Here is a 22,352-nt window from a genome sequence, read left to right as displayed (position 1 = left end):
ATATCTCAATTCAATAAACTTACCCTTTGCTTACTGAGGTAATGCGCAAGGTTGGTGCTCCTTTGTTTTTGTTCTTTGTTACAGTTTTCATTGGGCTTCCCCAGCCTTGTATTTGAGTTGCACAACCTTTGAATGGCTATTGGTTGAACTTTCATATATTGTTTCACCCGCTGATTTCTGATTTGGGTCTCTGAGCGTAGAAGGTACTGTATCTGTTTCCATAGTTCCTATGCTGACCTGCATGTCTTGAAAGAGTCTTTCATACGCAGACAGCCACTGTCTAATTGTAGGCCATTTAAAGTGGTCTTAAACCCCAAACAAAAAATGTTTTATGCAGTACACCAATCATTATATGTGGTTGCTTCATTTGTTTTATTTTTGTTTGTTTTTCCGGTTTTCATTTAGTGATCTGGCCAGTAACACACCTCCTGTAATAGAGTCTGGATGAAGAAACACAGGGGCATCTTTTGACAGCAGCATTGTCAGTTTGTGGAGAGGGAAGTGCTAGACGTACTAGCAGATTTAAATCCAGTAACAAACTGAAGCAAAACTCCAGCTAACACTTTATAAGCAGTTACAGCATGTAGTTTTTTTTTTCTTTTGGGATAAAAGTTTTACATACATGAATACAAGTTGATCATTGTAAGCACCCCCTGCCAATGTTAAATAGTTTGTCTGATCCTGTAACTGCAAGACACTTTGTTCTTTTGAAAAACAACACAACTACTAGCTGGATCACCAGATGAAAATAGAAGAAAGAAAACCTACAAAACAAAAAAATAATGGACCCATCATATCTAAGAATTGATAAGGTGCAATATAATAAATGTTTGGTTTTAGGTTTAATACTGATTTTAGTGGCTGAAGAAAAGCGGTTTATATTAACTGCTATACAGGAGTTTGTTTGAAACCTACATCCCCAAAATATCCCAAATGTTAGATGTTGATGTTAATTTTTAAGGAGAATGTATACAACCTGTTAGGCAGTGGACCCCAGACTGTATCCCGTGGGCCAGATGCAGCCTTCTGCTTATCTTACTCAGCTCTTTGGGCACTATTCCCCACAAAGACACCAATGATAGAGTAATATTCCCCCCATTGACACCAGGTAGAGAGCACTATTATTTCCACTGACACCAGCAATGAGGCACTATTCCTTCCACTGACACCAAGAATGGAGCAGTATTTCTCCTATTGACATCAATGATGGGACACTATTCCTCCTTCTGACACTAACAACAACATGGGATATGATTTCTCTTTCCACTAAACACAGGTGCAGGGCTAATTTTTCACTGCCCCAACTATGGGGCACTTTTTACTTCCAATAATACACAGCCCTTTTTCTTTATTGCCAGTTGTGATGATCGCGGCATCAGACCCCAGCCCTTCTCACCAAACTCGTGACCGAACGACTAGCCATTCTAAAACCGCGCTGTCACGTGCATGACAATGCCATGCCCAGCTGTACCATGCACAAAGATTTTCCAGCTAATGTACAACAATCGATGTACCTGCAGCCTGAGTGCGATTGTTACTGGGTCAGGTTAATTACACAATTAACCCTTCACACTGCCACCACCTCCTTTTTGCACAGAGAAAGAGGAAACTCGGCAATATTAGCAATAACACTATGATGTTGCATAAGTGTCTGTATACCACTGTCACTGCAGGCAGAGATATACAGAAGTTTAAAACACACACACAGTAGCGCTCTTCAGAGGCAGGGATTCTTAGTTTGCATTAAAGAGCTTTAGAAACAGTTCAACACTTTCAGAAAGCAAGATTTATTACTAAAAGGTCAAAAAGGTGCAATAAACATATTTACAGAAAAAGATGTAGCCAATATATATATATATATATATATATATATATATATATAAAACTATACAGAGAGCAATAACACAGCAAAGAGATAACAGAAAGGAATTTAGATAGATAAAGTACTTGCCAAAAGCCTTGGTTTAAGCAGCTTTCAAGTTTCAGAGCAAAAGGGCCGTCTCCCAAAGTTAGGTCCAATGTTAAAGGGGAGAATCTTCAACTTAGGTCAACTCAGCTTAGCTAAGCTTTCTGCTCCAAGCATAACAGCTTTTCTAGCACCTCAGCAAGATGTCTCCCTGAAGCAGAGAAACAATCGCCTCATTTGGGGAGGGAGGTGTAGGTGGAGACCCCAGCTAGGATGAAAATCCCTTACAAGTTGATATCAGGGCAATAACTTTCCCTGGATACATATAACATTCTATCCACGAGTAGATTAATACGCAGAATCTTCTGCTGAACGTCTAGATATGAAATATGACATACCTGCTGGGATGGTTGAGGAGATATAATTTTCTGCTCTCCTGTAGCTGTCAGCTAGGGGGTGCAACCTATCAGGCGACTTGTATTAAAGTGAGCGGTCTGAATATATGCCTGGTTTTTATGTAAGTCTCTCATATTCCAAGATATGTAAACATAGGGGAAAGTGGGTCTTGAATGTGATGTCTGTTTTATGGCTTATCTGGAATGTCTTTGAACTCAGTGATATCAGGCGACTTGTATTAAAGTGAGCGGTCTGAATATATGCCTGGTTTTTATGTAAGTCTCTCATATTCCAAGATATGTAAACATAGGGGAAAGTGGGTCTTGAATGTGATGTCTGTTTTATGGCTTATCTGGAATGTCTTTGAACTCAGTGAAGGACTTGGTTTATGGCTTTACGATCCTTCTCCAGCAAGAGTCTCGCAGACTTAGGGGTGGTTTATGGCCATGAGCTCCCCCGCTGGGCCTTGATGCCTTTTTGAACTCAGCAACCAGGGACCACGTGTCACTCAACAGAGAGGGAGGGGGGATGAGGGAAGCTGATTTGGGAGTAGAAAATTATAGAAGATGGAGGTCTTTGCCAAAATGGAGGTTTGCATCCATCTCTGTGTGCACAATTGCTACACCTCCCTCCGAATGTGATTGCATGGGAAGGAACTGCAATTTCCCTCCTGACGCAACCGACTCCTGCCGCTGGTTTGCCTGACCAGGGCACAGACCCATTGTGCCCAAAGGTTCACCTTGGGGTGATCTGGTACCACTGCACTGTGGGAGAACCAGGTTGCTTCTGAGAAGGGTGCTGATCTCCCAAGCAACACTGTTGTGCCAACCAAGGGAGTTGTCAGGGGGGGGGGCACCAGTCGGCTCTGACTATCCGGATATCGTGGTAACTGCCGTGGTGCCCACCTGTTCACAAAATACTTCTGTACAGGGGTGTCATATGCTAACATATTGAGATGTAGCTTCTTGTTGAGGTAGAGAATGAGATTTCCCTCTCCAATCTCCTTCCTCAAGCCCAGGACTACATCTGACCCGAAGGTAGTGGCGCCTGTGTGAACCGGAACCGGACAGACTAATTCTGGAACTTGCCGTCCAACTGTGTCTACAGGTACCTTTGTCCAGGATGAACAGTCCTCTTTACCTGCTAGCATCCCAGACACCATTTCCATCAGTCTCCTGTCTGTTAGGTCAGTCACAGGTTCAGCTGAGCCATGATAGTTGCACCCAGGCATCTTACCGTAGCCAGCTGTACCCAAGACTGACGTAACCTGCTTTCTGGCCTGGGGAGTAGGCCAGGCCATAACTGCCTCAGTCTCCCCATTTCCAGACCTCTGGGGGGCTCTTCCTACCGGTGGTTCCCAGTGCTGAACCACTGACATGCCCCTCTGACAGTTACCATGTTTGACTGTCAGACTAGGCACGGGCAGTTTGTTCCTGACTAGTGACGGGTCCAAGTGGCTCTTCCCAGACAGGGCCGAACACTGCAAGGCCCCTAAAGTGGGAAACTGCACACAGTTCCACTCCACATTGTAGGTCATTCCTGACTCCCGGGGAGGTGGTTGGTGCGTTCTCAACCCCAACTAGCTTTCCCATGAATTCAGGCAAGCCACCTGGGGTGGTGAAGGCTGACTCGTCCTGAGCCTCCTGGGTTAGAGATGGTGGCCCATACCCTCTGCTCAGGTCCATGATGGTTACACAGCGGGCACCTGCCGGATGCTTCATTACCTCATGGCTCCTGGGCATGGGGCAGGCCACAACCACAGGGCTGGTGCTCAGTTTTCCAAGGTCCTCACAAAGCCTGGTCATCTGATCCTGTTTGGGGACCGAGACTACCGCTGATGCCCAGACTCTGTGGGACCACTGGATTCCTGACTGTGATATTCCCTCTGTCTCTTTGGCCCTTTCAGTCTGCACCTACTGTGAGGTGAGGTGGGCTAAAGGCATGAGGGAAGGATACACCCTGCCGTCCAACTCAAAAACTGCACAGTGAGCTCTCCCTGGGTTTCCCTGAACCCAGACACCATCTACCATAGGCCTTGCCAGCAGCTTCTATACCTGAATGGAAAGTTCGAATACAGGTGTGCTGTCACTGCCCATGACATATGTTTGTCTGCCTGGTGTTTGGGGAGGGAATCTAAGCCAGAAATAGTTGGAGGGGGATTCCTACCTAGCCTCAGATTTTTCCCCACACACTTTGACAGGCCAGATCAGGTGACACTCTTTCAGTCCCCAAGCCCCCTGCTAGTAGACCATTCATTTCACTATCCCAGTCAAGCCATTGTTTATCTTTCTCAGCAGGGAAGCTCACAGCTAGCCTGTGGATGAATGCAACATTTTGGCCATGCTCTAGTGCTGCCATGCCTGTGGGACTACAAGCCCTAACCAGCTGTTGTTTACCTTTCTCAGCAGGGAAGCTCACAGCTAGCTTGCTGCTGAAGTCCACGTTTTGATCACTCTTCAGTGCTGCCTTGCCCGTGGGACTACAAGTACCAACTGGCTGTTGTGTACCATGCAAGGACAACGGCTGGGCATTTATCAAGGTAGAGTCCTCTGAGCCAGAGCAAGAAAGAGGCCTATCCGGACCATCCCTTTGCTCAGCACCCAGAGATTGTACCTCTGCCCTCTTCACAGCATGGTGGGTGACCCCCAACAATGAAAATGCATCATTATTATCATCATTATTGACAGTATCAAGATTATCAATATCAGCATCATCGTCATCATTATCATCATCATTATCAACAGTTACGTTTATAATATCAATGACACATGAGTTCATTACCTCCCCATGCAAGGTGATTTCTTCTCCTTCTCCAACTAATGGAGAATCCTGTAACCCCACTCCATTCCCAGCCCCCTCCCTCTGTCCATCCACAGGTTGCCCAGACATTACCCCAACATCTGAACACAGTACCTTGGCATGTCCAGAGAGTTCCAGGGGGGCCTTCAGGGTATTCCAGGCAGGGGCATAAAAGGATACAAAAGTACCCAAATCGGCACCCAACAAAACAGGTGTAGGAATTTCATCCAAGACCACCAACTCCCTTATCCCCCTTCCCGCACCCCAATATATGAATACCTTTAAACAGGATATGCGTGAATGGGTCCCCCCAACTCCCGTGAGGGTAAGGAACTTTCCTTGGATGAGGTTCCTTTGCTCAATCACCTCTGGCCAGATCAAGGTGACTTCTGCCCCGGTGTCACGGAAACCAGTTACAGACCGGTTGCCCACAGTTACTGGCTGTAAGTTGGCGGGGGTTACTCGTATCTTCCTGCGGACAAACAGCACTGAAGAAGAGTTGCTGGCCAGCTGGCCAGGTGATGTCATCTGCTTCTGTTCAGGACACTGCATCCTGAGATGTCCGGATTTCCCACAGGTGTAACATCTGCGGTTGTCAATCAGGAATGGCTTGGCCCCAAGTGCTGCAGGTGTTGGGTGAGGGGGAGCATGACTCACCGGCGTATGAGGGGTTGCTATGGGTGATTTCCCTCCTTTCCAGCCATTCGGAGGAGCCTTGCGATGGTCAGACACCTGCGTGTGGACATAGGTATCTGCCAGATCGGCTGCAGCTTTAGCAGATGCTGGTTCTCTTTCTAAGACAAACTGATGTCTGCCGGGCAGATATGCAGGAACTGATCTCGTATCATGAGATCCTCCAAAGACTCGTAGGAGTCAGCTTTCAGTCCTTTAGTCCACTGCCGGAATGTGGTGTGTAAGTGACTCGCCACATCCTTGTAAGAGTCCCCAGGTCCCTTTTGCAAGGACCTAAACTGCTTACTGTACACTTCCGGGGTCATCTGGTACTTCTGGACGATGGCATCTTTTAGAGCTTCATAATCATCATCCTGCCCCTCTGGCCATTCGACAAATGCATCCAGGGCCTTGCCTCATAGCCCTGGTGTCAGGTACTGAGCCCATTGTGCTTGGGGCAGATGGTACTGACGGCACGTTTTTTCAAATGACAGAAAATACATGTCAATGTCACTATCTTTTTCCATCACTGGAAACTTGGCTGCTGTGCCCACAGTCAGAGAGGTATCCCTATGCTCTAGGGACCTGAGGTTCTGAACCTGTCGCTGCTGCTGGAGCCTCGCCATCTCCAGTTCGTGCCGAATATGACATACCTGCTGGGATGGTTGAGGAGATATCATTTTCTGCTCTCCTGTAGCTGTCAGCTAGGAGGGTGTAACCTATCAGGCGACTTGTATTAAAGTGAGCGGTCTGAATATATGCCTGGTTTTTATGTAAGTCTCTCATATTCCAAGATATGTAATCATAGGGGAAAGTGGGTCTTGAATGTGATGTCTGCTTTATGGCTTATCTGGAATGTCTTTAAACTCAGTGAAGGACTTGGTTTATGGCTTTACGATCCTTCTCCAGCAAGAGTCTCGCAGGCATAGGGGTGCCAGGCTAATTGGGGTTTATAGCCATGAGCTCCCCCGCTGGGCCTTGATGCCTTTTTGAACTCAGCAACCAGGGACCACGTGTCACTCAACAGAGAGGGAGGGGGGATGAGGGAAGCTGATTTGGGAGTAGAAAATGATAGAAGATGGAGGCCTTTGCCAAAATGGAGGTTTGCATCCATCTCTGTGTGCACAATTGCTACACCTCCCCCCGAATGTGATTGGTCTGAAAGACATTGAACTTTTATCAAGTGTAAGGACCCTTGATGATGGGGATCATTTAAAATTCTCTCTAGCAAAAACACTGGCCATTTTTAAACATTTAAAACCAAGTAATTTTAAAGTAGAACTAGATTCATAACAACTTAATAAAAAGTAATGTTCTTTAGCAAGGAAGATACATTCCACACTAATAATTATGCCACCAAAATTAGTGTGTGTTGTAAACTGCCTCCAGCTTTGTCCTGTTTCTTCTTGCTGGAGGCTGCCATTTTGCTAAAGCCCAAAGCCTCTGAGCAGAAGTAAATCTTTAGACTGTCACCAGATTGGTGTCTAGTGGCTCTGATTTTTAGCACAATAATGAAAATGTTGAAAAACAGAGATCAACTGATCATGTGCAGAGTATGGTGAGAGAGTGTATTCCTGGAATTAAACAGTATAGGCACTTATTTGTAATATTTTATATACCTATACCTGGAAAAGTGATCTAGAAGAACTTAATTTTCCAACTAAAATTCCATTTTAAGAACTAGTTCACACTAAGTGGCATTTCTGACAGTATCGCATGACAATGGAATTCACATTATTTTTTAGAGATGTTCATTCACATAAATGTGAGGTAGTATGGAAAAATGTGGAAAAGGCTTCTGTGCTACTTTGGTACAACTCTATGAATTTGTCCCAACAGACTTCAATGGAAATGCACAGAAATCAAATGTACATGCGATTTTGATGCAATTTTGAAAATGATTTCATGTTTTTTTAAACCCTCAGCTCTCCTCCCAGGTAAACCCTTGGTCCCTCAAAAGATAGAAGTAGTAGTAGAAAAACATGCAGCGACAGAATTGCGTTAAAAATGCACAGGCTTAAAATCATAAAGAAATCGCATTGCATAAGCCCACCTGAATTTGGAAAATTGTGTGAATAAAGGCTTAAAATTTTGGCTTGAATACTTTTGTAACCTTCCACAGTTCCAAAATAAATACCAATAATTATTTGTACAATTCAGCAGACAGAAATCTATTTAAAAACAAAGGGTCAGAAATAGTGGTCATTATTTAACTGGATGACTTGCAATCTCACACTCATCAGAAGGTGTCCCTGAAAATTAATATGGAGACCACTTCTTAGGGTTTCTATGGACTGGAAGGTTGGATGCAAATAGGTAAGAGGAGTCCTAAGTAGGAGACACTCCCTTTAAGTAAGACACCAGTGTGCTCAGTAACACATCAACCATGAAATGTTAGTGGTGGGTGGAAGTAGGCATTAGTGTCAGTTAACACATACTTAATCCTAGCTGAGCTACTTACATACTGCTATCATGGTTTACTTCCAAATGGCATTGGTTGCAGCATTATGGTCCAATGCACATAATGGAAACTGCATCACTTACAAAATGTTTTGAAGCAATTAAAGCACGGGTTTTGGTGAAACTGACATTCTAGTGAATGGATGCGTTATCTATTCTATTACTGTCCATTCATTTATAAATTGCCGGCAGTGAAATTGCATCTGTATTACATGTAGCTATGTATTAAGCACCGAAAAGCATATATATATATATATATATATATATATATATATATATATATATATATATATATATATATATAAATATTTGCACTGAGATTGCATGTGATGCCTTAATCAGAACACAAACTTATAATTTGTCTCTCTCACAATTATAATGGGAATGGGGATAATTGGTGGTTATCCCTTCTCTTTTTCCTTTTAAATGAGGACTTTTGTAACATGAAACAAATTCCTTTCATTTTTGTCTATGGAACTGTAAATCTTTAAACTTAGACTAGTAAAGAGCCATTTACCATTAATCAGATTAAGGGGTGGAGACAGGTTATGGGAGTGAATCTTTGTTGGATGTGAAACTTCTACAATTGTACAGACATTACTACAAATGCAAAACTACAGGAAACATTTTGTTTTAGCTTCTTCAGTTTTGATCTGTGGACAGATATCAAAATAATTGTAAAGAAAGGCTTAATGTCCAATTTCCAATTAGACCATTTTAGAACAAATCTTGTTTTTGAAGATGTAATTATTTGGCTAAGTAATAGATCTGATACATTACTTGACATAGAAAGTTAGCATACTGCTGGATGTAATTAAAAAAGTGTTTTACATTAAGGACAAAAATAATTAGGGACCATGCAAGCAAGGGAGAATTAATATGGTTACCAGTTTGACTGCAAATGCAGATATACTCTGGTTCTCAGATGGATTGTATAAACAGACCAAATCTTTGTGACATCCCAACAAAAGGGGATGCCAACAGCTTTTAGTTCAATGTCAACACTCCTAAAGCCAGTTGAAACAGCCATGCCCAGGCCTGAATGGAGTAAAGGCAGATATGTGAGGCCTGATCAGTCCAGCTTATGGACAGCAGCTGCTGAGCTCTTATTTGAACTCAAGCTGTCCTACGCCATTGTTTGTCAGTCATAAAAAAATAAAAATGATATCAGATCACTTAATGCCATGCTGATTTTATTATTTTGATCCATCAACAAATTTACACAAATTAGACACAGAGCAGATGTTCCAGATATCTATTTACTGAGCAGCAATTTTCCTTTTTGCTGGCATGCCAATTGGGTTTTTACGCATACAATGCATTGCAGCTATAAAAGATAAAGCTCTTGTTTGAGAAAATTATCTAACATACCAAAACGTTTGAATTCTAACCAAATGGATCATATCTATAAGTTTAATTTCTAGCTTTAATTACAAATCTGCCAACTACATTGCCACTTAGTATAGAGAAGCAATAAGCATTTCAGGAACACCGATCTGATGGAATGAACTTACTTGCAATAAATATCTACATGGGTTAAGCCTTTAAATTAAATCTCCATTCCACAGCTTTGGGTTGAGAGCAATGTGATAAGAGTAATGTGGTAATATGATGTATCCCCATGCCCATAAACAGGACCTGACTGAGAACATAAAATAAATACAATTCTTAGTGGTAAATTATTGGATTGGGGCCCAGAAGTATGTAACTTTATAACATCAGTCTTACAAGCATCAAGTCAAAACCCTTAAGTTGACATCAACAATGTATTACTGGATTTTCACCTGTAGGATCTAAGGTTCAGGTTATTACTCCATGAAGTCCTTCAACACTTACCATTTTATCTACCACAGGGTAGGTCACATGTGATGCTTTGTATCCTTAGCATACAGTACAGAATAGTACAGTATATAGTACAAGATATAGTATATAAAGTACAGTATGGTATACTCTTAATAAACGGTTTATGAGATGAAAGTAGTGTGGTTTGTGTAAAATGCACACGTAATATTATATGTAATATTTTTGTCATAAAGTACTAATGAGTACTTGATCAATATGTTTAGTACACCAAAATATAATGGTTTTAAAGGCTTTTTTGCATGTGCCATATGTAGATTGTAAGCATAGATACAGAATTATAGCTCAGAAACAGGGAGGAGTAAGCTGATCCAGATCCCTGCAAATGCGTGAATCTGGCACACAGTAATTAATCTGATGTTGTCTGGTGAATAATTGGAACCTAAACACCCTGAATAAATAACTGCAGGGTCACCATCTCCTTTAAAACATTGAATGAATGAATCCAGACTTCTTGGATTCATAAACTACAGTCTTTACTGCCTGTGAAATCTAAACACATATACAGATGAGAATAAAAATTTGTAAAACCTAAAACATGCCCAGTTCTCCATATCTATTGCTAAATCAACTCTTCTCTACTCTCCAATACATTAGAGATTCTGGGCAGCTTATATGAACTTCTACAGCCAGGAAGGCTCATTAAATCAGTATTATATCCCTTTCTAACAACCTGATCAAACAGTAAAGATAAACTGCTCTTAGTTATTGTAAAAGCAGCTGGACTTAAACATGTGTTCGCCAGCATGACAGCTACAAAGGGGCTGACAAAAGCCAAAGTCTTGCAGGTCTTCTGTTAGGTCAGCAGGCTGTGTGGACCCACAGCTGCTCTCCATCTTGCACAGATGCATAATGTTACTGTACTCATGTTTCTCCAGATGTACTTTATGAAACGGGAAGAGATAAGAGTAAGATGTAAATGTTTCCATCCAACATGGAAAGAAAAAAAGTGGCTTACCCGGGCTCCTTTCTCTGGAAAGCATTTGCAGCCTCCGCTACAATCTCGTCCTGCACATGGCCCCTGATAGTTCTTCTTCCCACCCTGAGAAAAGGAAACATAAATATAAGATCATTTATGGCTCCCACAAACCTTGAATAAATAGATTACCAGCTACATTAATAACTGTTTCTCTTCATTCTGACAGTGATGTCCTGAACTGTAATCACCTCTGACAAGTGTTTGGTAACATATGACATAAGGATATATAGACTTCAGCCTCTCAAGCTGTGTTTTTACAGAATGTTTACTCCTCCCTAATGTATATACAGACATGTGACATTTGTAGACAGTCGATTCACTAATCTTAAAGAGAAGGGGATGCAACTCCATTTTTTCTACAGCTGGCCTGGGGGTAAGTAGTATAAAACTGGAGTAAAAGAGTGAATAATGCACAATGTAGGGTTGCCCTTTTCCTCACGTTAACAGGCGACTCTTGTAATTTATATATAAAAACCTAATATAAATATTCCACAGCATTCAGTTAACCAGCGGGAGGTCCAGAATTTTTTTTTTATTCAAATGGAATTTGGTACCACTAGTCTCCAAGCCAAGTCAAAGAAGCAATAGTAAAAAGTTTCAAAGGGTTCAATTTAAGCATGTGTTAATTGGTATCTCAAGTGGAGGGTTTTTTTTAACTCTTCTGGGACTACCCAGTCATAAATTTAAAATAACTCTGTTAATTATGTGAAAGATTCCGCAGACACTAAGGGGTTTATTTACTAAAGCTGGAGAGTCCAAAATCAGACTCCCTTCTGCATAGAAACCAATCAGCTTCCAGGTTTCATTGCCAAAGCTTCATTGAACAAGCTGAGGTTAGAAGCTGATTGGTTTCTATGCAGAAGGGAGTCTCATTTTGGACTCTCCAGCTTTAGTAAATAAACCCCTAAGGTTGCACCCTATGGTCTAAAACCAAATGCCAAAAATGGAACAAAAAACCCAAATACAAAAATTTACAACAAATTCTGACTTTGGAGTAATGCCCTTTCCCTGCCTGCCTTGCTTACTGTTAGCTCTGTACCCTCATCTAGACTGGTAAAGGTCATATTATAGCAAGATTTGGGGGCTGGACAAGCAAATTGGAATGCTCAGCAGGCAATTCCACAGAAGACAGAGTGGCACAGCTGCTACAGGGAGGTGTGAAGTTTCTTTTCAAAATGCTGGCCCTGATAATTTAATTATTTTATAGACATTCCCACTCAATGTAGCCCTTAGTATCAGCCACAGAACACAGGTAGATATGGAAATGCTACAAGGTCTAATGATGATCTGGCAGCCAGACCTTCTTTATTATTTAAAAAGAAAATTTGCAACAGGACACACATGTAGGTTTTTGGAATATACAGATACACACACACATATGAATATACAAAATCTTGTTTCAATAACTCTGGAAATCTAGAGTAAGTTTTTTATTAGGATAGAGTAGGAAGATGCGCTGAAGGGAATTCTCATTACAAGGACAATGACAATAAGACACTTTTTATCAGTAGATGAGTGGAGCCTAGACCTAGCTTTTCCTTGCCATCTGTACCCCAATGGATATTTCCTTTGCTTCCTGCTGCAAATGAGAACATATCTTCACAATGGGGACACGGACAAAAAAAAATGAGAGAGGTTGTAGCCCCTCAGCACTCTATGTAAAACAAAAAAAAAACATTTTGGCTGGAGATACACTTTAACAACATTGGGAGATATCATTCATAAACTCATCTTTTAATATTCTGCCTGTTGATGCACAGAATGATGGTGATTACTACAGCCTTGGCTGTAGGCAACCTTTGGCAGGAGTCATGCCAAACCATGCTGACTATTGCAGTCCATGCAATATCCATAAGGCCCAGCAGCACAAGGAGCCAGGGCTTCCTGGTTGCATATTAATTTCTCTAAGCACAAATACTGATTATTGAATAATTTAGGATGAAATCAGTGCTGCACAATGAGCAATTTGATGTCAATAGCATAGCTGTCTTTAGCATGCACTATAGAGAGCCAGGAGAGGATGTGGAAGTAAATTTGCTGTCTCTAATATTTTTTATTGGGTAAGATGACCATGTATCTATAAGCTCTTATAACAGAAGAGTTCAGGCTGTAATGGCTTAACATAGCAAGAATGGAAGCTCCTTTGTCCTGTCATGTCTTGCTGGTTTTGTGCCTTTAGGCACCTCAGATTTTTAACCAGATTTAGAATGATGTATTGCTCACATTCTTTTATTTTTTTCCTTAAGGGATAATAGACATTTTATTTTAGGAGAAATAGATACAATTATCACCACTACATAGACAAATCACTAATGTTAATAGGACCAGTAATGGTATTCTTAAACAGTGCAATCAAATGCAGTACCATTCACATTAGTATTTGAACAGAAATCAGGACATATTTTAGAGCAGGTAGGTGATGGTCTAAATCATTAACTTAAATAGAAGTTGTGACAGACATTTCAGAGCTGTCACTTCCACTCTTTTCCCTGTTTCTTCCACTGAACACTTCCACTGTCAGTAGTCTTTCTGCACAATGCAAGGAGCTATATAATAGCAGCTATGTGAATGGCTAGTGGTGTCGTGCACTGAATTACCATGTGCCAAACATACGGGGAAGGAAAGTAGCAGAACGGGCTAAAAGAAAGAGTCAGTGTTTTTTAAAGTATGGGTCCATACGTGTTTATAATGGGTCATTATATAATTGTGCATTAGCCATGTTTGCCCAAGAGCAAAATCAGTGTTGAGTAACACAGCACACAATTTAAATATGTTTCAAATTGTAGACTACCATAATTTGAGATGTAGCCTATAAAAAATGCAGGTATGTATCATAGAGGGCGTATGTTTCTATATGTTTCTGTAGGGTAAACGCTTAAAAATATTCCTGCTAATGACACCACTAGCCCTTTTAAAACTTGTGAAACAATGAAACTAATATGATTGACAGTACAGACATGTATAGGGTACTAGAGCGCATGCACGGCAGTCAGGTGAAAAAGTAAAAAATCCCAAACACTAGCTGAAGTGCCAAAAAGAAAATGAAACAAAGAATTTCTCTCTTCTTTATTAAACCTTACAGAAATGGTGAAACGTATCTATGATTTGTTCTAAAGCATATCCATTGTAATACTGTCTATGTCTGGTTTTGTTGCCATTTTAGTAATAATTATATTCTTGGGTCCCAGTATGGTAACATACAGGTTGTATATATCATAAAAGGCCAGCTGCACATGCACCACTGGACACACAAAAAAACCCCACTGAGTATTGTAAATAAAGTAACATACAAAAGTTTTTTAATACATTGTTTATATGTAATAGCTAGAAACAAGACAATTCTGATTGTAAGTATAATTGTCCGAGGATACTTTTTCACTTATTCCTAATATTCTACTTCCTTGTTAGCATTTCTATATTGTAAAGCAAACAAACCTGTCATAGATAGCATTCTATCATGAAATGACAAAGCATATATAAACATTTTCAGACATACAAAAAAGAGCAACATGCCCTAACATTTTGTAGAATCCCACATTTTTTACTACGGAATGCCTGACATACTAAATGAAACAAAAAGAGATGAAAAGCTGAGCATACTGCAAATACTCTGCTAAAAGTGTTCTTCTGAGTTAAATATTTGTACATCAGGCTTGGATTTCAGACTAGAAATCCATTTATAAATGTATAGGAATGCTATTCTATTTTGACTTTGCCTGTTCTGACTTGACTTGAATGGTATATTTCTGTACTACAGAAACATAATCACCTAAATTTCTGCCAGAAGTGCAGACCATTTGACAACCGCTAGGTTAACTTTATGTTCATGTTAATATAAAAAGACTGCATCAGTGGGAATGTTCACACTCATTGTTTTCTAGATCAGAGATTCTCAACCTTCTTTCATTTGCGGCACCCTTTAAAAGTACTCAAAATCTCCAGGCACCCCAGTCTAAAATTTAAAAAATGTAAATGTTACTTATTAATTAGAAACCTGAGCCTGAATGCATGCTCGCCACAGATTAGGGTTCTTCCATCACATAAGAGCTCCCCTGCACATCGGAGTACCCTCTATAAATGAGAGTCCCTGCTTCATGTCAGAGGCCCCACTTTATGTCAGAAGTTCCTCCAGTACATCAGAGTCCCCCATCAAATCAGAGGCCTCCTATACATAAGAGCCCCCACATCAGTGTACCCTCATTACAGAGTTCTCTCATCAAGTTAGAGTCCCCTAATCAAGAGCCCCCATGGCACAGTCCCCTTATTGCAGAACCCCCCAATCACACAGTCCTTCCATCACGGAGCCTCCTATCACACTGCCCCACATTTTTGTTGCAGCAGCAAAGCACAGGGTGTAAGGTGGAGCAGGATTGGAGGAAGGTGGTTTTGCTTGCTGCCTGCCCTGGATCAGCATCATGGCTGACAAGCGGTCAGCTACTTACACCACAGCATGAAATTACACTGTATGTCCTGATGTCAACCTCACAAACACCCCCTTTCCTTTCTCTGATCACAACCTCATCACCTTCTCCATCTCCTCATCCTCAAACACCTATTCCTCCAAACGTCAAACAATCACCAGCAGAAACCTCCGTAACTTGAACCCTGCTCAGTTTCACTCTGCAGCAGACCAACTTTACGACAGTATCCTTCCCCTGCCCTGACCTGGCCACTACTGTCTACAACAACTCGCTGTCAGCCGCTCTAGACTCGCTTGCACCCCCAACAACACGAAGCACTAGGCCCCAACCGCCAAAACTAATGGCCACTATACAGTACTCCTCCTTGACCTTTCTGCGGCTTTTGACACGGTCGACCACCCCCTCCTTCTCAACAAACTACACTCTCTTGGCCTCAGAGACTCCGCTCTCTCCTGGCTCTCCTTCTATCTATCACAGCGCTCCTTCAGTGTTACCTATAACTCTGCCTCCTCCTCTTCACTCCCTCTCTCTGTTGGGGTCCCTCAAGGCTCTGTCCTCGGACCCCCTTCTCTTTTCCATCTACACCTCCTCCCTTGGCCAACTGATAAATTCCCACGGCTTCAATTACCATCTCTATGCTGAGGACACACAAATCTATCTCTCTACCCCTCACCTCACCCCTTCAGTCTCCGCCCGTATCACAAGCCTGCTAAGCAACATATCGGATTGGATGTCACTCCACTTCCTCAAACTCAATCTTTCCAAAACTGGGCTCCTAGTATTCCCCCCAGACCGCACCCCCCGACTTCTCCGTCAACACCAACAACACTATCATTAGTCCCACCCCTCAAGCCAGAGTACTAGGTGTCATCCTAGACTCCCATCTGTCCTTTCAGCCCCAGGTTCAATCGCTGACAAACTCATTTAGACTTCAGAAACATCTCCAAGATACGACCGTTCCTAACCTCGGAAACCACTAAACAACTCATTCACCCCCTTATTATATCATGCCTCGACTACTGTAACTCCCTCTTCATTGGCCTACCTCACCGCAGGCTATCCCCACTTCAGTCTATCATGAATGCCGCGGCCAGATTCATCTACCTTACTAACCGTTCTGTATCTGCCACCCCTCTGTGCCAATCCCTCCACTGGCTTCCAATTGCCCGACGGATAAAATTCAAAACACTAACACTGACGTATAAAGCCGTTCATAATACTGCCCCAAATTACATCACCAATCTTGTCTCTAAATATCACCCAAACCGTACTCTCCGCTCCTCACAAGACCTCCTACTCTCTAGCTCCCTTTTCTCCTCCTCCCATGCTCGCCTCCAAGACTTCTCCAGGGCTTCCCCCATCCTCTGGAACTCCCTACCCCAATCCATCAGACTATCGCCTACTCTGCTCACCTTTAGGCGCACTCTGAAACCTATCTCTTCAGGGAAGCCCACCCCGCTCTCAGCTAATACTGAACTTCTCTACTTGTCCAACCACTCCATCCCCCACAGCTATTTCCTCTTGTAACACTATCCCCTCCCTCCTAGATTTTAAGCTCCAAGGAGCAGGGCCCTCGAACCCCTCTTGTATTGAATTGTACTGTTACTGTACTGTCTCGTGTACTGTCTCCCACCATAATGTAAAGCGCTGAGCAAACTGTCGGCGCTATATAAATCCTGTATAATAATAATGTAGCGTGTCATTGCTTGTTAAGGTGCTGGCGGCAGGCCAGGCAAGGTAAGTGTTACAAGTGGTATTGCTCATTTATTGGGCTCCATGAACACTGGAATGTTTTTTCTACTGGCAGCATAAAGATGCTAAACGAGTCAAAAACGCACGTAAACGCTCTACTGCATTTAGTGCTTGGCCATTTATTAATTTAATTGGCCAGAGAACTTGCCATTGAAATGAATAAATGCCCAAGCTATAAACGTCGTTAGAGCTTAGGCGTGTAATTTCTGGAGATGGGCTTTAAAAACAGGAATTTCCCCTAGAGATACAGGTTTGCCATATTAAGGAAACCTTGTGGATCAAAACTGGGAAACTAATTTCAGATGTTGCAGGTAATGGAATCAAACATTTTGTCTGCTTGTAATCCTAGTATTTTACAAACCTATCACTCAAATGGCTCACTCTGTAAATAGGTAATTTCCCATAAATGTACTGAAAACTTACATTGGCTTATATCCATTTCTATTAGGTGAAATCACACGCTGTGAAAAACTGAACAGTATACTTACAGCTAAATTCTATGCAGTTATACAAGACACAAATTAATGCAACTCCGTAAACGTTAATACATCAATAAATGAATTTTGTAATTGTAAGCAGTTCATGTACCTGAATCTGATCTGATATCAGCCTCTTGTAGTCCCTGTACATAAAAGCTAGGATATGAGAGGAACAAGCTGTACAATGAACCAATTAGTTTATGTGCTTACAATGAGCATGCTGATAAGTGACAGCAAGTTAGCTCATTAGTATGTTGCTTTTAATTTCACTGTCCAGTGACAGACTTGGGTGGGTCCAGGATAACCTGGAAGTGGGTTGAATAATGCTGGTCATCGATTGAGGACTAGTACCAAAAAAGTACTTACGGGGAAATTTATGGATTGAGGGGGAATATTGCAGTAAAAACTGGCTTTGTAATTTTAATTTTCAAAGGTTTATTTATTTTTATTTTGGTATTTTTGGTTGGAATTCTGCTTTAACAACAACCTTGCAAAGCTTTACCTTGCGATCTGCCCATGGATTTCTTATAACAATTGAAAGTGCCAACACTAGCATATAGGAACCCAGCACAAATATAATGCAGTGATAACATATACCTTAAGGTACAATAGGTTGATGCTTAACCTTCTGACATATGGCACTGGGGATTTATATTTTACCTTCAGAATACCCCTGTGTATATAAGTAGTGCAAACTATAATCACCTGAAGTTATAGATTAAATATTTTATACCGATGCTTATTTCTATGGGATGCTAAGTTTTATGGTTGACTAGGGTTTGTTTCTTGAAATGCTGATGTATTGTTAAAATGTATTTATCCTCCCTTTTGTCTCCATTTTTCTCCATATAAAGCAAGATTATAATGCAAAAAGTTGAGATTTAGATTCAGAGCCACCTTGGTTCAAAGCAGATCACATGGTTTTGTGGTTTGGCTAAACTCCAGATTTATGTCCCACAATACGCACCAGAACCCATAAGGTCTTTTTAAAGTTTGAGGTGTACAGCATACACTTGGAGCATGCTACCACATTTCTGTGTAGTAACTAATGTGCATAATCATACATCACCATAGTTTCAGCAAAAGTTAGACAATCATTTGCCTACCAAAAATGCTACAATGGGAGGCAGGTCTAGCATGAGAGGAAGAGGTGCTGCAGTTGCAGTAAAAGGGGAGGAACATGGCACATGTGCCTTTTTTCCAAAATGGCTGACCAATACAGTTATAGCACACTCAGCAGACTGTTGACTGGCTGACAAAACCCTCTGCATCTACATCCAGGTACAGAGCAGCCAGTTGTTTGCCAGCATAACTGCTTTTTGCGCTTTGTAATCCAGATTGCTTTTTGGTTTTAATAGTATTTTTAGGTGGTTGTGTATGATATTCACTGTCTGCAGTTCTCACTTCCCTCCTTTTTAATTGGGATATCAATAAAATATGTTTTACATATGAGCTAATCTGCTTGGGTGTTTACCTACTTTGGTAGCTTGCTTCTTGCAGCTATTGTGCTTGGTTCTTTATAACTACTGCAACCTCTACCCCCTCCAACACTTTAAGGCTGTCTGTGAACATTGTGCTGTTCTGCAACCCCAACTACAGTTTTAATACTCCACACCAAAGCTATAGTTTAAAGGATTTGTGTATCTTCAATTTAGGCCCTCTCCCTGATGTATGGTATTTTTTTGCCAGTAGTCCATGTCGCCTATGGTAGTGCCAGTCTTCCTGTGCCTCTTTTTGACAGAAGTTTGTTTATTAGCCTAAAAAAAGGAACAAATTGAAGATCAAGATTTACCTTCAATGGGATTTGAGATAATGTTGGATTTTCTGAATTGTGAGGACATTTAGCGTGAATGCCTACAAATCTAACCCAAGCAGATCAGTTCAGCTCTACTTTAAAGAGTAACTACACTTTTGTTGAGAAAAAAACCATTCCCCTCTGGTGATGTATGTACATTGCAGGGATTCATACCTTTTGTTATTCTGAAGAAAGAGCTATTTGTTTGTGTCCATGTGCAGAGTGAATCTGTTTGGGAGTGATTTTATAATTATCAACCAGCTGCTACATCTGCAGGGTTCTATTGAGGAAATTTGCAAGGTCTTCATCCCTTTCGACGTGTTTTCCCTGTGAGAGTATCTCACCAAAAAATATATTTTTGTTGCAGGGGATGCCAAAAATGTGACTTGTATCTTAGTGCAGACTTTTGGGAAAATCAGTGAGCCAATCACACAACAAGGAAATTACATTTTCAGGGGGCAGTCTGTACACCATCAGAAAATAAAAGTGCTGCAGATTAAAAAGGAAAGGTACTTGTTTTTTAACACTCAATTACAATATGACTTGAGTCACAATTATACACACTATATTATTTTTTTTTTTTATTCACTATTTTTTCCCCCACAAAATTCGAGTTGCCCGTTAAACTCTACTTTGTGGAATCCTAAAAGAGGCATCACTGCTCTCATTTCTGTTGTAAGTATCTGTTGGACCCTGCTCTCCTCTATTTGCCAATTGAGTGCGGCTAACTTAAGTACCAATATTATTATTATTATTATTATAATTTGTGACATGGAAATCCAGTATGTCGAGTTTGAGCTGCACGATTTTGCAAACTAATTTTTTTTGGGGGGTTTTGACAAACAGCAAAATGGATAATATACAAGCTCTTGCTGTAATTGCTACTGTAACTATAGTGAAGTTTCTTTTAACTTTCATTGTGTTTCGCCTACTCAAACTGGGAAATTAGTATTTTAATGCATTGTCTTGTAATATTCATGAATACTCCATGATTATGTTCCCATGATATGCAGTCATAGCATTTCAGGATTATGTGTGAAGAATCTGTGACTATCGCATGAAGGCACTAACTATTCAGTAGATCATGTTAGGCAAAATGTAATTAAAACAGTACAGCTACACTTTACTAAAAAAATATCTAAAATTACATAACACTATTCGCTAACCCTGTTGTCAAATCCTACCAGCAGCTATAGTTTTATGCCTATAGACACAGATAGCATAATCATATAGCCAACCCACTGATTACCCCAGCTGTACAGTTACTTGTGTAGTAAGCACTGTTGGAGGGAATGAAGTATGGGTTTAGGAAAGGCTAAACTATGACATCCTTTTGAACATCACATTTCATTTGATGAAAAAATGTTGTCAATTAACTTAGCAGCTGTGGCTTAATGTTATATTAATCTAGTTGCTATGACTACATAAAATGTATAAATCATCACATTCAAAAGACATAGTTTGATCATTTTGGTGTGATGGAAACTGAGGGGGTCTGTACAGCACCCTGACCGCAACCCTACTCAACACCTTTGTGCTAAATCAGAACAGTATTTACAAACCAAGTCTTCTTATCCAACGTCAGTACCTAACCTCACAAATGTTCTCTTGGCTGAAAATGCACAAAGTCCCACAGACAGCACATATTGCAAACTCTTGAAGAAAGACTTTCCAGAAGTGTCAAGGCTGTTGTAGCTGCAAAGGAGTGGTTATGGACAGGAGGAACTCTATGTTATGTCCATGGTTTTGGAATGGGATGTTGAACATGGTCATATAGGTGGTGTAGATATACATTGGAGTGGGAGGTGGAAATTGAGACTATGGGGTTGGTTTACTAAAATTGGAGAGTGCAAAATTTGGTCCACCTGTGCATGGTAGCCAATCAGCTTTTAACTTCAGCATGTTCAATTAAGCACTGACAGAAAAACAAACTGATTGGCTTTTATGCAGAGTTGCACCATATTTTGCGCTCTCCAGTTTTAGTAAATCATACTCTATTTGTTGGGAATGCACTACTTAGCTGGTTTTACATCTGTGATGGCATAAGCGTGTAGTTGTTTATTTCTACTTGACGAGTGAAACTCATACAGGTATTATGATCAGGTGTCAACAAATTTTTGGCTGGTGACAATGGAAGCAGTCATATGACTACATACTTGGGAAACTGTATATATCATGCAAATTATAGCTCTTCAATATCCAAACTAATTAGTGTTTGTTGACTAGATATTGAGGTGCCTATGCATGGAAAACAATACATATTTTGTGCAAATGGGTGCCTCTAATTTCCCTTCAGATTTAAGACAACGTTCACTGGGTTTTGCAGTAAAGCTTTTAAAATATTTAACGTTTGTTTGTATGTTTATTGTTCATATGATGTCACAGAGGCATCCAGACCATACTTGCATAATTGCTCCTTGTTTTAGAGAAGGAACACCACATTGCTGAAAAATATGTGAGCCAGAAAATAAAACACAATGATTATTTCTTCAAAGCAGATGTCTGATTGGGTTGTTCCACACTTGCACTTAATTACTAAATAACCCCCAGTGATTTATAAACAATGGATCACAACAATGCTAAACAAAACAGATGGTGTCAGCAAAATCATCAAGTCCAACTCGTTTTCAAGAAAAGACCATAGATAAATGTCAGGACTATTAATTGGCCCATGATAACCCATAGTGTAAAAGAGCACTCGAGATAATGTTACATGAAAAGACGGGACTCAATTTCACTGAAAGCACAATAAACGTCTGTTAAGGTAGACAAGCTTGGATTTTAAGGTAGGGAAAAGAAAAAAAAAGAAAGAAGTAAATATTTATATTTAAAC

General features: G+C 40.9%; 1 protein-coding gene across 2 annotated transcripts in view; it reads right to left on the bottom strand.

The window, feature by feature from the left end:
• COL4A6 (collagen type IV alpha 6 chain) overlaps positions 1-22,352 on the bottom strand; it is a 328,190-nt gene that overhangs the window by 167,470 nt on the left and 138,368 nt on the right. For both annotated transcript variants that reach the window (XM_089678282.1, XM_089678283.1), the window contains exon 4: positions 11,052-11,135. In XM_089678282.1, the coding sequence (XP_089534408.1) occupies positions 11,052-11,135 (84 nt within the window). The remainder of the gene's footprint in view (positions 1-11,051; positions 11,136-22,352) is intronic.

The sequence above is a fragment of the Staurois parvus genome, unplaced genomic scaffold, assembly GCF_062004578.1.
Source record: "Staurois parvus isolate SC_StPar_1 unplaced genomic scaffold, SC_StPar_1.0 ptg000202l, whole genome shotgun sequence".
In the NCBI taxonomy this organism is placed as follows: domain Eukaryota; kingdom Metazoa; phylum Chordata; class Amphibia; order Anura; family Ranidae; genus Staurois; species Staurois parvus.
This window is presented reverse-complemented; position numbering and strand designations above follow the sequence as displayed.